Source organism: Zootoca vivipara, chromosome 9 (genome assembly GCF_965207765.1).
Source record: "Zootoca vivipara chromosome 9, rZooViv2.hap1.1, whole genome shotgun sequence".
In the NCBI taxonomy this organism is placed as follows: Eukaryota; Metazoa; Chordata; class Lepidosauria; order Squamata; family Lacertidae; genus Zootoca; species Zootoca vivipara.
Window position 1 is genome coordinate 55,054,773 of NC_142592.1, and position 15,141 is coordinate 55,069,913.

Genomic DNA, 15,141 nt, shown 5'->3' on the forward strand with positions numbered 1-15,141 from the left:
AGACTGGGAAAGGCATCTGCCTGAGACTCTAGGGAACCCCTGATAGTTGGAGTAGACAACACTGGGCCCAGTGGCCCAGTTAAGTCTACTGCAGCTTCGTGTGCAATCTTACAGTTAGGCAATTGTAAGATGTTTGGGGGAAAGCTAAGAACAATAAAAAAGAGAATCAGTTTAACAGTAAGTTTGCCTGTCACCGATTCTTCCTAAAATTTTGTTATAGCTAATAACAGGATTCTTATAAGCAAAGGCACACAAATTGTGTTTGTTTAACAGTTCTTTTCTAGTAAATAGGTTGGTGATTGACATAATCTGTGCAAAGGCAACAAACTCCAAAATGCATTCATGCTGTGTTACCAGCCTCTTATTTCACATTGAAAGAAAGAAAAAAGCATGAACAAATGCAGAGTTTTGCCCACCTTTCTAAAAGGGAGTAATAGAATCATAGAATTATAGAGTTAGAAGGGACCCAGAGGATCATCTATTCCAACCCCCAGCAATGCAGGAATATAATCTAATGCATCTCTGACAGACGGCATTCCAACCTCTGCTTAAAAACCTCCAATGAAGGAGAGTCCACACCTTCCAAGGGAGTCTCTTTCACTGTCACATAGCTCTTACCATCAGAAAGTTCTTCCTGATGTTTATTCAGAATCTCCTTTCTTGTAACTTGAAGCTATTGGTTCGGGACCTAGCCTCCGGAGGAGACAACAAGCTTGGGAGATGGCTGTTACATTTCCTCTCAGTCTCCTATTATCCAGGCTAAACATACCCATTTCCCTCAACTGTTCCTCATCAGGCTTGGTTTCCAAATCCTTTGTCATCTTGGTTACCCTCCTTTGCACACGTTTCAGCTTGTCAATATCCTCCTTAAACTGTGGTGTCGAGAACTGGACACAGTACTCCAGGTGTGGTCTAACAAAGGCAAAATAGAGCAGAACTATTATTTCCCTTTATTGGGACATTATATTTCTGTTGATGCAACCTAGAATAGCATGAGCCTTTTTTGCTACTGCATCACAAAGTGGCAGCTATACCTAATATTCTCTTCCCTCCCATAGCACAAATTGTAGACCACCAACTCCACTGCATTTTGCTCAACAGCATTCGCTAGAGAACACAATTCTGGAGTATGCAGCTAGAGAACATGTTTCTTTTGAACATTCTACACTTGTGTGCTTATTTGGCTTCACATTTGATAGTAGAATTCTGTGTTAAGTCACTGAAAGCAAAACTTGTTTTTGCTTGTTCTTCAACAATTGTTTTATGTTTCAGAGTTCTGATCATGTTGGCAGCGATGATGCAGCTCATGAGGATGAAGGATTTATGGGGATGCTGCCTCTCCAAGCTCACCATGCCATGGAGAGGATGGAAGAGTTTGTATGTAAGGTAAGAGGGTGCAAAGCAAGTGCCCATCATGCTCTGGTGTGCTTCACACAGCTGTTGGGTCCTTTGGCTAGCAGTGCATGCACTTCTGGCAACAGAGAGCCAAGTCACAGTGGGTGGCCGTCAAGGAGTTCTGTTGTCTTGGCTGATGCTGCCGCTGTGTGTGTTGGGATCTTGTGCTTCCAGTAATTGGATGAATTAGAAAGTTTAGCACGATAAGGGATTACACGTTGAAATGTAGGATTAAACATGATGGTACAACTGTTGAACCTCTTTTTTGAAACATCTGTGGAAGTCCAAGTAGAATAATGCCCTCTGCTTCTAGTGTTTCTGGGTCAAAGAACTTTAATTTACAAGGTCACCTTTTTCCACACACTCTCTTTCAGGCCTTTGCAAATCTTTGTTTTGAGATTACCATTTGTCTCCCTTGTGTAGCCAGCCTCATTGTGTCCACCGTCCCAAGTGAAAAAAGCCATTTCTATTGAAATCCCACCCTGGACAAATTCATTGTGAGCTGTGTAAATATTACTGGTCTTGACTTTCCTTGGCTAATTTTAAAGGGAACTAGTTCATGCTGGTGTCTGGCTCTAATGTCAGAATCAGAACAGAGAATGTTATTTGTTCCCTTGTTTTGCTGCTATCTTTTCATAATTGGAAGGATGACCTTGGAAATATAGGATTTATTAACAAAATTTCTACAAATATATGAACCCTAACTTTAATGAAGCTCCATTGTGACCATCTTTCTTTTTTCCACCTATCACTGAAGTCTCAGAATATTTGGCTTTGGGTGATTCATGTTTTAGAATGGCAAACATGCTCCCAAACTTTCATAGAGGGGTGCTTTGGATTGGCTTTTCTTTGCCTTCATGTGTTACACTACAAGGAGCAGTTTTTCAGTTTCCTGAAACTTCATACTAATTTCAAAATTATTTGTGGTGGTAAAGGTGCTGTGGATTTTGTGGAGGAGTGCAGTGGCTGAACTATTCTCTATACTGCTTTTTCCATTTGAAATTTAATGTGTATTTCCTTGGGAAACTGCCACAGGAGGACTAACACAACCCTTCCTTACTCCCTTTAGGTGTGGGAGGGCAGATGGCGCGTCATCCCCTTTGACGTCTTGCCCGACTGGCTGAAGGACAATGATTACCTGCTGCATGGGCACCGCCCACCCATGCCCTCTTTCCGGGCTTGCTTCAAAAGCATTTTCAGAATACACACAGAGACCGGCAATATCTGGACACACCTACTAGGTATTGACTTGGATGTAAATGTCATGTGAATTGATCTTTTATAACTAATATCTGAGTTAAGAAGCAAGGGAAATAGATTTTGGAACTTACTGCTGATCCAATAGCAAGAACAAGATTGCCTGGAGCACATCTGACAGGATTCTACAGGATATGTTGGGCAAGAGTTTGGGGTGAATTATACTTGCATAGATGGATCCTGGACAAAGGGTTGCAGTGACTTTCCCCTTCAGTAATCTTACTAAATGCCTGTCCAGTAGAATAACTTCTCTTTGTTCAGCACCAACTAACTTGGTTTGAATTACTCAGATGTGCAAATCCCCCCTTTTCTGTTTGTGTTGTGCTCCCCTCACCCCATCACTGGTAATGTTTTGAGGATTGCTCAAATTGACTTGGCAGATCTATATGAATCCTCTTCCTGTTGTCCAGAAAGATAATTCAGATTTCTGCTCCAACACTGTTCATTAATAGCTTTTAGGGAGAAAATGTAAACACTTTGGTAAGCATGTGCTGTTCTGAGTCAAGACCTTGGTCCAAGGCTTCAACCTGGGACATCTGAATTGCAATGCTGCAGAAAAATTGTGTGCTTTGTACTTCTGTGTGGCTTTCTCACTGCAGCATTGCCCTTGAAATAAGCTTAATTGCCTGTGCTTACTGGACCTTTCCTGGCTCTTGGGACTAATGATGGAACAGGCCTCAAATTAGCTTCAGTTGGCATTGCAGTGACCATATTTTGTTTGGCTCATTGGGGAGGACAAAACTAGAGCTAAGCTTGCATACTTTAAACATTATTGTCAGCAACTGTTTTGCTTGGCAGAACATTTAGGTTGGAGCAAACCTAAAGCCCTTTGGTTCATCAATTGGTCATATTTGTGCCAGCCCAACTTCTGTTTGCTATACCACCATGCCTCATAATACTTGGGAGAAATAATGCAGACAAACAGCAAATTGAACCTGTTTCCAGCTTTGTATCAGGCCACCCATTCCACCATGTTCCACTCCATGCACAACAAACTAAACCGTATTTTAACGTGATGTGCAAAATGTGGCCAGGGGTTTTCCAAAGCTATTCAAGGCAAATGTAGTACCTCACTCAATGATTTGCAAATGTTAAGTCGATTGATCTACAGAAATGTGACAGTTGACATTTCTTAAGTGTACTGAATTTGCTGTGATGCTTTTTCTGGGTTCTACCGCTACACACACACAAACTTTGGCAGGTCTTGTAACATTTATTTTTTTTGGTTTAGGTTTTGTGTTCTTTCTGTGTCTGGGCATCTTTTACATGTTCCGGCCAAACATGTCCTTTGTAGCACCTGTACAAGAGAAGGTCGTGGTTGGAGTGTTCTTCTTGGGAGCCATTCTCTGCCTCTGCTTCTCATGGCTCTTCCACACAGTTTACTGCCATTCAGAAGGTGTCTCAAGACTATTCTCCAAGTAAGTATTGTAGTGGTTCAGTGTGACTTCAGAGCCGGAAAATGTATGTGAAGCACTATGAAAATTGTCAGTGTACAAATGCTTAGCTGTTGGGTCCAGGCTGAGAAACTGGAATCTGCCTAAGAGCTCTACTTCAGCCATTGATGGGCTGCCCATATTCCTGACATTGTGGTTAGCAGGCCAAGATTAAAGAATTTAGAACAGAGCTCTTCTCCTAAAGTTTTTCTGCCTTTGCTAATATTTGGAAGTTGCTGTTTAGGGGTGGTCACAGTAGGAACATTATTAGCCACAGACGTCTTGCACCAAAAGCCAGACAATGATGCAACTAGGTTAGACTTCTTGGGTGCTATGGAGGCTGTGCAATCAGTGAGCAGGCTACTTCATGTGACCTTCCTGAAACAACTTTCCCCCTCTCTTCCCTTCCCTTAGACTGGACTACTCTGGCATCGCCCTTCTCATTATGGGCAGTTTTGTCCCATGGCTCTACTACTCCTTCTATTGCAACCCTCAGCCCTGCTTCATCTACTTGATTGTCATCTGTGTCCTGGGCATCACAGCCATTATAGTTTCCCAATGGGATAGGTTTGCAACCCCCCAGTATCGAGCAGTACGAGCAGGTAAGACTCAAAGGATCAGTTTAAAAATGCTTTCGTCCACATGAAGGGATTTGGTCTGAAATTTTATTCCAAATTGGAACAAAGTGCTGAATTTATGCATGGTGCTATTTTTAAAAATGTAACTTTGAACTGAGTGTGTGCAAGCTCATAGATCAAAAGTTTGACACTCCTAATCTGCCAGTCATATTTGCATAATGTCAGGTTCTAGAGAGGTAGCCATATCTGTCTGCAACAAAACCTCTTTAATGTCCCATATTCAGAATTATGGTGAGACAAGTTTTTGTGAGTTAAAGTCCCCTTCCATGATGTGTTGCCTTCCATTAGTCATGCTTATGGCGTATTTGTGTATATTTGTGTACAGATATACAACAAAATGTAGGTAGTCTCCAAACAGGCCTTGAAAAGTTTACAGTCTGCATTCTTTATGTGTACAGAGAATCCACTAGTTGTAGATAGTTAGTACAGTTGTACCTCTTTACGAACTTAATTCGTTCTGGAGGTCTGTTCTTAACCTGAAACCGTTCTTAACCTGAGGTACCACTTTAGCTATTGGGGCCTCCTGCTGCCGCCAGCACACAATTTCTGTTCTCATCCTGAGGTCAAGTTCTTAACCCGAGATGCTCCTTCCGGGTTAGCGAAGTCTGTAACCCGAAGTGTTTGTAACCTGAGGTGTTTTAACCCAAGGTACCACTGTACTTCATGCACCTTATAAACGGGCATCCCTTCATGGATACATAATAAATTGGTTGGTATTTAGATGCCACAAGATTCCTTGTGTCTGCATCATGTGTGTTTTAATTTGCACTGCCCCCCCTTTTTGTATGATTAACTTGTAGTACTCATTATGTGACATCTTGTTTGGATGAAATAAGTTAAGGATTCTGGCTGTAAATGCCAAGTCTATCCAATGAATGCAATTTGTGAAAATGACTCATCAGCTTAGCTGGATGCCATCTTTCATAATGATACTGGCTCTAAATTCTGGCTAAGTCCGAGGAAGCTAGAAAGTCAGGCAGGAGGATAATTTAGGGTAAGGTATTGTTCAAAATCAAAACCCCAAATGCATCTTCTAGTGCAGTGGTTTCCAAATTTTGCCATGAGAGAACTGAAAGAAAAATAATCTCCTAAGGACAAAAAACATCTGCCTGCAGGGAAGCTGTTTGCTGTTACAGACATACACACATTCAGCATTTTATTTGTATGCCACCTTTCCACAGTTTAAATCATGCTTAAGGCAGCTTACAACATGGAAAAAAACATAATTACATTGCAAAAGTAATCTTCAACAATAAATAAAACTTCTTGAAGTACACATCCAAATGGAACATTTCCACATAAATCATAAATGGAACATTTCCACATAAATCTAAAATAAGATACAAAAAGTTAATATCAGTAACAGCAACACACACCCCTCCAAACAAAACACCCAAACAACCCCCCAGCCCAACAGTCTGTTCAGCAGCCTCAGTTTTTGTAGCTGGAGTCAGTCAGGGCCCTGCCTTCCCAGGCCAGGTGGAAAAAAGGCCGGTAAGACAAGGACTCCTAGCCAAGATGCTTATTCCATTGCTCCAGCCTTCCTTCCTTCCATTCCATGCCATCTTTACAGGAGGATGGAGACTTTGTTCTGCCCCATCTCTGCTTTTGGAAATGATTAGGTTTTTCTGATACTTCAGTGCAGAGGGTGCTACTTGCTGAATCTCTACAAAAATTGCTGCTCTGGACTTTGTCTCCTTCCAGTTGGGAGGCACACTTGGAACAGTAACTCTTGTAGCAGTGCATGGGAAGGACTCATCTGAGGGGAGGTGAAATTCTTCCATGTGTGCATGCGTGCACACACAGAATGTGAATGTACTCGTGAATTCAGGGGGGAAAGTCTCATTTGCCTGCTGGAAGTTTGAAGAATTTGTTCTAGAGTATTTCTGTACCTTCCAGGAAGTTGTACATTTATACAGAGGATCAGGAGATGAAATATATAGCAATTGAAACTAGTACTGGGAATACTATTTGCAAATATTGAAGGTTTTAATTATTGTGAACTGTCAGTTCAAACTGTGGGCTGGAGCAGACAAAACACCTTTGAAGTTTATTCTTCCACGACTGATGTAAGTGCTGCACTTTTGGGGTCAGTCAGTGGGACACAAAGGCCAAAGTTTCTTTCTGCCGCTCACAGCCCACTGGCAGGGAGTCTTTATTCATGGCTTGTGCTACAGTATCTAGTATGCTTAGAAAGCTAGAGGTGTGCACAGTGGGTGTGTAGTGTAAATTTTAGGGCACTTGAGAATGAAATTAGGTATACTTCGTTTTCTACAACAAAAAGAATTTTGATTAAAGAAATTATAGTTGGTTGATTGCAATTTTAAATGATCTGCATAATAAAAGTCACTTGAATAAAATGGTGACTTTGGAATTGAAAAGCATACTTTATCTCTAGTATTTAAGTCAGGCATCCCCAAACTGCGGCCCTCCAGATGTTTTGGCCTACAACTCCCATGATCCCTAGCTAAGAGGACCAGTGGTCAGGGATGATGGGAATTGTAGTCCAAAACATCTGGAGGGCCGAAGTTTGGGGATGCCTGATTTAAGTGATGTGTGTGTGTTTCTGCACACACACACACACACACACACCCGTACGTATTGCAGCAGGCATAGTCTTGAAGGAGGATATGCCTCCTGGTTGCAACAGAAGAGAGAATGCCTCTTCTAAAATGACATTTAGCACTATGCTTAGAAGTACATGGAAATTGTTATTTTTTAAAAATGTGTTCCCGGATTGATCAGGAGTGCCTCTCTAGTTGACCAAATGGGTTGTGGCCATATAAACCAACCACCCAAGTAGTCTTCCTGCTCTGCTTTGGGTTCCTGAGCTTTGGCAGTTTGCCCTCCTCTCTGCCACTGCTTCTCTTGTGTCCAAGGCTGAATCTGTCCCACTTCCCTTATCTCCTAGGAGTGTTTCTGGCTCTGGGCCTTAGTGGGATCATCCCCACCCTGCACTTTGTCATCTCGGAAGGGCTCCTCAAGGCTGCCACAATGGGGCAGATAGGCTGGCTGGCTCTCATGGCCTGCCTATATATCACTGGCGCTGCACTGTACGCTGCTCGCATCCCGGAGAGGTTCTTCCCGGGCAAGTGTGACATCTGGGTAAGTATGGTTAATAGATGCCAGGCACATAATAGGGAGGGTGAGAGGCATTAATGCCATCCCTACTGCATATCTGCAGTGATGGATCACTGTGGTCTGTAGTGGGGCTCTATAAAGACAGTTCTATAGATGCCTCTTACTGCTCAGTTCTGGGCTAAAATGGAGCCTGCTGTGCAACTGCTAACTTTAAAACCCTGTGAAACTGCAGCCTTCTCCTGGTAGACATTACAAGAGTGAAAAATATTTGCACTGTATCTGCCTTGGCATATCTGGCTCCCAAGAGAGGGAATGGTGCACAGCTGCAAAAATACAACCATTCTGATACAGCGCTGTTAATGCTCTGTGTTTGTTTGTGTGTGTGTATGGGAGCATGTATCTTGTCCTCTAGCCAGTTATGCCAAGTTGACTGGGGCTGGGTGGGTTTAAATTGGCACCTCTTGGTGTTTGCATAGCCTCTTCACACAGAGAAACAAACAATAGATTCCTAGGAAGCAAGAGGGCTTCTTCTTTGGCTGGTTGATACTTCACAATCTCTACTTACTAGCCACTACCACCTATGATGCCCTCCTGTGATGACTGTTCTGGAAAATTGGAGTCTCCATTACCTAAGGTGATACGGTGTTCTGTTTTTCTCTCTCCCATAGTTCCACTCCCACCAGCTGTTTCATGTGTTTGTAGTGGCTGGTGCATTTGCGCACTTCCATGGAGTTTCAAACCTTCAGGAGTTCCGCTTCACAGTTGGCGGAGGCTGCTCAGAGGACGAGATGCAGTAAAAGTGACCGCTTGTCCAGGATCGTAACCAAAAAAGCAGAACTGTTGGAGCAGCCAGTCTACACCTGGCCCAGGGTGGTGTGGAAGCTTCGCAGGGATTCTAACTAAAACTTGGAAGAGAAATTCATACCTCAAGCATTGGAGTGAATTGATTCTGAAGACCTGGAAGTTCTTAAACCCTAATTTATTCCTGGCGTCTACAGACTAAGCTACAGAAAGCCCTTTCTTAATCAGCTTCTGTTCAATGCCATATTTATTTGTAGAAAAACGAGGGGTTGTCATGGGGAGATGGCTTAGCAATTTTTTTTCTTTTTAAAAATCTAGCTTGATTAAGATTTGTATCTTGTTCAGGTAAGTTGATTTTTAGATGCTCTTTTGGGAGGGAAAATGTAAATAAGATTTCTAATATTCTGTTTAATTGAAAAGTTTATATAAATGTTTTAAAATTGTGTGGGAGGGGAGGGGTTTTTGTATAGATTGCAACATGCAAGTACCACACACTGTTTCAAGTTTGCACGAACCCTTTTAAGTGCAAGAGGGCCAGGTGAAACCCCTGCAGCATCTGGGTTCTACAGATTCTTCCTAATGTTTGGGGATATACTGGACAGCTAGACCCAGCAGGCTCAGTCTGCACACGAGGGTTCAGGGTAAGCAAGTGTGGGCAACCTTAAATCGGGCTGATGCTTGGGCCCCTGTATGTTCAGAAGGCAAAGGCAGGAGACATTGTGCAGCTGAGCTCTGCTCACTTGGCAGGGCGTGCCTTCTAAGATCTCTGCCATTTTGTGGATAGTCTTTAGGTGGTCTTTCTTTCCACCAGCCTTTTGCTGTGTTGGGATTTGATGGCTTAAGGCACAATATGGTATGTATCTCGACCTCTTTGGTGGTGGGGGTCGCTTGTCAGTGTTTCACCATTCAGTTGGGCCTGCTATCCTTTTTTATCCAAGTGCAATTGTTAGTGTCAGGCATCTGCCTTCTAGTTGAGAGACAGTAGGATAAGATGGTCTGCAGGGAGTGAGGAGAAACATATGAAAAAGCAGCCTAGACTAGCTGTTAATTCATTATAGATTATGTTGTGTGCTGCTGAACTACAGTAGCACTAAGGTTGCCCGGTATTAAATTCCACCAAGCTCCACTTGGCTGCAATGTAACACTGCCGATCCTTCTTGCTTCCTTCTGGTATATAAGACAACGCTGCGCACTAGGCTAAATTCTTTCTTTAAAAAGAACAGCTTGCAGAATCTGCTTGGATATTACATTTTTGCCTCTCCTCAAAAGAGTGCTTGGTACCCAAGAGAAGCTTGCCTCTTTAAACACTTCCCCAGATAGCTTAACTGCTTGTGGGGTAGCCGTACATTCTGAGAAGGGCAAATTATCACTAAGCAGAATACTCAGTCGGGCAAGAAGTGTAGTTGCTGTTTTCTCCTGCTAGGCAGGTGAGGCATGTTAAGAGCTGGAGAGAAATGTTTGACACAGTGTAGAATTTGTGTTTTTGAATACTCACAGTGGGGGCGGTTCCTTTGCCCCATAGTATAATTAACTACAAGTGTTGGGGGCTGATAGAATTTGTCACATTTTAAACTGCTTTTTTGATTATTAGAAGGAGGTTGGTCTTTCTGTCTTTTCTGTCTCCCACTCTCAAAACAGAACCTTAGTGTTTAGACCTACAAGAGGTGCTTAATGGGTGCTTGTAGGCAACTTCAGATGTGTATATCCTGGGTAGGATCCTGATGGGCTGAATGCAGATAGGCCAGAATGGCACCCTAACACTTCTGATTGTTCAATCCCATACTAAAATACAGAACAGTATTAATTGAACCCCTTTAATGGAACAGGAAGGCCAGTGATGATTTAATCTTCCCAGTGGTAAATGTAGCCATCTGGAAGAAGGATGGTTTGTCTGATGGGGAAAGTGCTAATACATATCGGACTCAGATCTACCTATCTTGAAAAGCACTTTTTTTGAGAGAGTAGTGGTAACTGGCTGCTTCTGTATTAGCAGCAGAAATAGCACCTCCCCATTCTAGAACAGGCATCCCCAAACTGCGGCCCTCCAGATGCTTTGGCCTACAACTCCCATGATCCCAAGCTAACAGGGCCAGTGGCCAGGGATGATGGGAATTGTAGTCCAAAACATCTGGAGGGCCGAAGTTTGGGGATGCCATGCTCACTCCCAGAAAGGGTTTCTTACAACCTGGTCCTACAGCACACAACCTGTACAAAAACACACCCTCCACTTCTACCCCTTTGGTATCTGTTTAGGACATTTTTTGTGTCCCAATAAGAAAAACTGCTTAGCTGTGCACTTTTCCGTGGTGCTTGCTGAGACTTCTTCCCAGGTTGGCACCTGAATGCCTTACTCTCAGCAATCGGAGGTTCGCTTTCTTTCTTTGTGTGTGCAGGTTTTCAGTATAGTATAGTTCAGAATTACAGCTTTCTTTTCCCATTAACTAGTGGCCTTGTTCAGTATTTTATTTTTTTAAAAATTGCTTACTGTTGGAGGCGACAAAGCACATCTTGGACTTTGAAGATTGGGGTCTCCAGGCAATGGGATCTCATTACTTGTTGTATTCTTAACTTCTAATAAAAAGAGCAAATGCAATGGAGGCTTGATGGGTGTTGTCTTTTTAGTCTCATTCATGATCATATAAGAACTGGATGGGAATGAGGCCTGGAAATATAGAAATTGGTTTGTGTTACATTTAATGGTGAAAGCTGTTCTTCCATGTTTTTGAACCAAGAGTAGAGAATCATTACCCCTTCCAGATGTTTTGTGGGGGTTTTTTGCACTTTTTTCTCAACAGACCATGTGCACATATATCAAGGTCTGCTTGACAATGTGAAGCTCTTACACTATACTGAAATATTGTAAATACATCTAAGCACATTTACTTGTGAATGTAAGTGTGGGTCCATTTTCAGCATAATTCAAGTATGACCTGTGGCATATTGTGTATGACAACCAAGAAAGACATGAAACAAAAATATAATGAAAATGTCATATTTTAAAAAGAGGTCAAATGTCAAACACATATTACAAAAACAAAAGCAAAAGTTCAACAACTTCTGTACTGTCACAAATCTCTTGGGGATTTGAGAGTAGGACTTGCTTATTGAAATGCTAGTCGTGTCAAGGAAATACATACCAGCAGTCCTGTAATATGGCTTCCTTCCTATGCTTGCTTTCTCCATTTCTGAGGTCTTGGCTATCCAACCATCAGCTCACGCCTGGCACATAAACTACTGGGATCCAGAAACAAAAACTTCAGGTGTGGTGAAAATTTTGCCCATAGATGCATACATAAGGCAAAATGGCTTTCAAAAGTTGAGAGAAATTTCACATTGTATTAGCACATCTCCAAGTGGTTACTTTCTTCCCTGAAAACTAATAAAGATTGTATTATACAGCTGGTGCATCCATGAAGCCATCAGCATGTCTAGCAAAATAATATTGCAGGATAGAGTAGGAACTGCAAAGTGACAGTCATATTATTTCCTGTGTATCTGTAGACTTCCCAAAAATGTCTGCTTTTAACAATTGTGTCTAACAAAGCTAATGTGCACACTTAGCCTTGCCATGTTTAACACTGGTAATTTTGTAACCTATGCAAGGGAATTATGGCTAAACTCATTGTCCAGTGTTGTGAAGCTGAGGGAACTTGAGAGGTATGGACAGAAGGAATATTGCTAAGGCTAGAGTTTAAGCTTGCCTTAATAACACAGAAACATACCGTAGAAACGTTATTCCTTTTAGCTCAGTACTGTCTACACTGGCTGGTAGTAGCTATCCAAGGTTTCAGATGAAATTCTCAACCTGCAACCGCTCCCCATAATGCATCATGCCTCTTGAAATAGAACACGTGGAGCTATTTTCACATCAAGCTGATAAATCTAATCATTGTCTGAATCAGCTATTTTAGAGGAAAGCTCTCTGTGTAGCCTTAGAAGAGCTTATGTCTGCAGTAGGCAGAGTTGCAAGAACTCATTGCTGGATACAGAAATCCCTGCCAAAGCCTGGCTTGGCAATATTGTTCTCCAGTTCCTTGACAACAATAGAAAAGAATCTCTGTTGATGATCATTATGTTCTCTAAGAAGGTGACATTCCTGCCTCTCCTGCAGAACTGCCCAGGTGTCTGTTAAGTTAAAAGAAAGGTGATTATGAGATGCTTCTCTTTAGCAGATAGTACTGACTGTTTCCATTTTGCAGCTAGGGTAAGTTATAGGTTAAGTCCATCCATTCGGCAAATGCCATCCACTGTTCCAGGCCTTTCCCTCACCAGTGTAAACTTTTCCATACTGCTAAGGCAGGGAGGGTGAGCTGTGAGATCACACAGCTTGGTGAGCCTGTTTGGTTCATAGCCATAGGTGCCCCACCCTCAGTTGCAAGCTCCTTGAAGAAAGGAAGCCCCACTTCCAAACACAACACAGCTAGCAAGTTCCTTGGGAGGATGGAGCCGAAGAAGTTCCTGAGCCTCTGTGGCATTGTCCACATGCTCTGGCATGCAGCAGTTGTCTTAAATGCCAAGTAGCATGGTCCTCAAAATAGATCATTTGCCTTTCTGGTCCAAAATAAGGACTTTGATGGGCCTTGTCACCGCAAGAGAAGTGCTGTGGTTCCCAGAGGAAGGAAGAGCAGGGCTAATGAGGCAGAAATCTCAGCCACTCCTCCACAGTCCTGGGCATTTTCCTGAAAAACAGCAAGTATGTGGTCAGCAAGTAGAATATAAAGGGCAGCGAAAATTAAAGCCTAGCTTCATTTTAACTTGGGCCAGATGATTGAAACTTTTTTTTTGCAATGGGGATGGCCAAATCCACCTTCTGATAACAATTCATAGGGCTGGCAGGATAAATTGTGTCCATGCAGAATGGGCGTGCTCATTAGTGCCTACCACATGACAAAGAACTTGGCTATATGTATAATGTGTGCACAGGTTTGCTGCATACATCACATCAAACAAACAAACAAACACACAATGATGGACAGGTGGGCACACTGTGCCCTATTTTTAGGGCCTCCACATAGGCAAACAAGTGAGGCAGCCTTGTGGTGGTTAGAGATGAAGAATCTATGGACTGATATTTCAAAACCCAGCCTATTTTATTTAGGCCAGCACATTATCACGGCTGCTGTGGGGCAGGGCCTACTTTGTCAAATGCAACAATTCCTCAACCCGCCTTACCTCGGGATGGAATGCATGGCAGGTATCTGGTCGCCGCCTCAGCTTCTGGGAGCGCATCCTGTCACATTTCACTGACGCATTATGTGCAATGCTGTTAAGGTTAATAGCAGTTTGGGGAAATGGTGAAAATTAGAAACAATCCCATTTATGGAGGAGCTGTGTTGTCCCAGAATTCCAGTTTACAACTAGGCTGCACAAGTCATAAGATGTATTCCCATAGAGGTGCCCTTGATTATGAAGCTACTGCATCTGCTCACATGGAATGCCATGCACCCATTCTAGCATAAAGGGTGCTGTCACAGGCAGGACATTTCTCAAAATACTTATGCTACACCTGTTAAGTAGGTGGGCTCAATTAAGATCAGCTAGGATTTTTGAGCATAGTTTAATCTGAACACTGCTTAAATCCTATTGAAACTAGTGGGACTTAATTGTCCCATTGATTTCAACATGATTTTAGTTGGAGTGGAGCCATCATGGGTGGCTGCAGAACCAAGCAGCAGCTTTCAAGGCTAATGATCACACTTAATGAGCAAGCTCCACTCCAGGAGCAGTTAGCCAGGAGTAAGACCTACTGGAAACAATGGGACCTAAGTTAGTCACAACCACCTTGAGCAAAATTAGGGCTACAATCTACATATTTTTTTCCAGCAGTGTTGCTGCAGAGCTAAAATTTGTCCACTGAAGGAGAAACCTGCTATTATATTAAATGTGTCTTCATAGTTTCATGTGTATGCCTTTAATAGAAGTTCTTCAAACACACTCTGCTGCCCCAATGTAAATCTCCCTGAAGCCTGCTGGTGTCCTGTGCATCTATGCCATGGTTCTGTTCCAGAACAAGAGTCCCTGCAACTGTAAAAAGCAAACAAATGGGAAGAAGTAGCTCCCGTAATAAGCAGTTTCACCCTGGCATTTTGGAGTTGCAATGCACAACATCTTTCTGTACCATTCTGTACCATCTTTCTGTACAGCAAATAAGTCTATTGGTCCATCTCACACAGTACAATACAGTATTAATGTATTATGGTACACAAAGCACATGGTCCACCATTGACCTAGGACTCCTTCCTTACTTAGGCTTCTATTTTGCAGATGCAAATGAAACTAACAGCATCTTACACATACTTCAGAGTGAAGACTATTTTCAGGTTCTAAAAAGAGTTTAAAAACTAAATAGCCAGTCTGATTTCTCTTTCTGTCTTATGCCTGGTACGCATGTGCTTTTTCTTTCCACCAATTGAGGCATCTAGAAAAATGCACACAATCAATCCATATAGCACGTACCAAACAACAGTACGCAATCATAATTAGCAGCAGATTAACTTGCCATTGCTTTTGCCATGGTTTCCATTAGAACATATGCA

General features: G+C 42.4%; 1 protein-coding gene across 3 annotated transcripts in view; it reads left to right on the forward strand.

Annotated features, from left to right (window-relative positions):
* Positions 1–11,198, forward strand: part of ADIPOR2 (adiponectin receptor 2) — a 35,355-nt gene extending 24,157 nt beyond the window's left edge. For all 3 annotated transcript variants that reach the window (XM_035127344.3, XM_088676808.1, XM_035127345.3), the window contains exons 3-8: positions 1,273–1,386; positions 2,465–2,636; positions 3,884–4,070; positions 4,500–4,687; positions 7,635–7,828; positions 8,473–11,198. In XM_035127344.3, coding sequence (XP_034983235.1) covers positions 1,273–1,386; positions 2,465–2,636; positions 3,884–4,070; positions 4,500–4,687; positions 7,635–7,828; positions 8,473–8,601 — 984 coding nt within the window. In that variant the 3' untranslated portion in view covers positions 8,602–11,198. The remainder of the gene's footprint in view (positions 1–1,272; positions 1,387–2,464; positions 2,637–3,883; positions 4,071–4,499; positions 4,688–7,634; positions 7,829–8,472) is intronic.
* Positions 11,199–15,141: the final 3,943 nt, after the last annotated feature.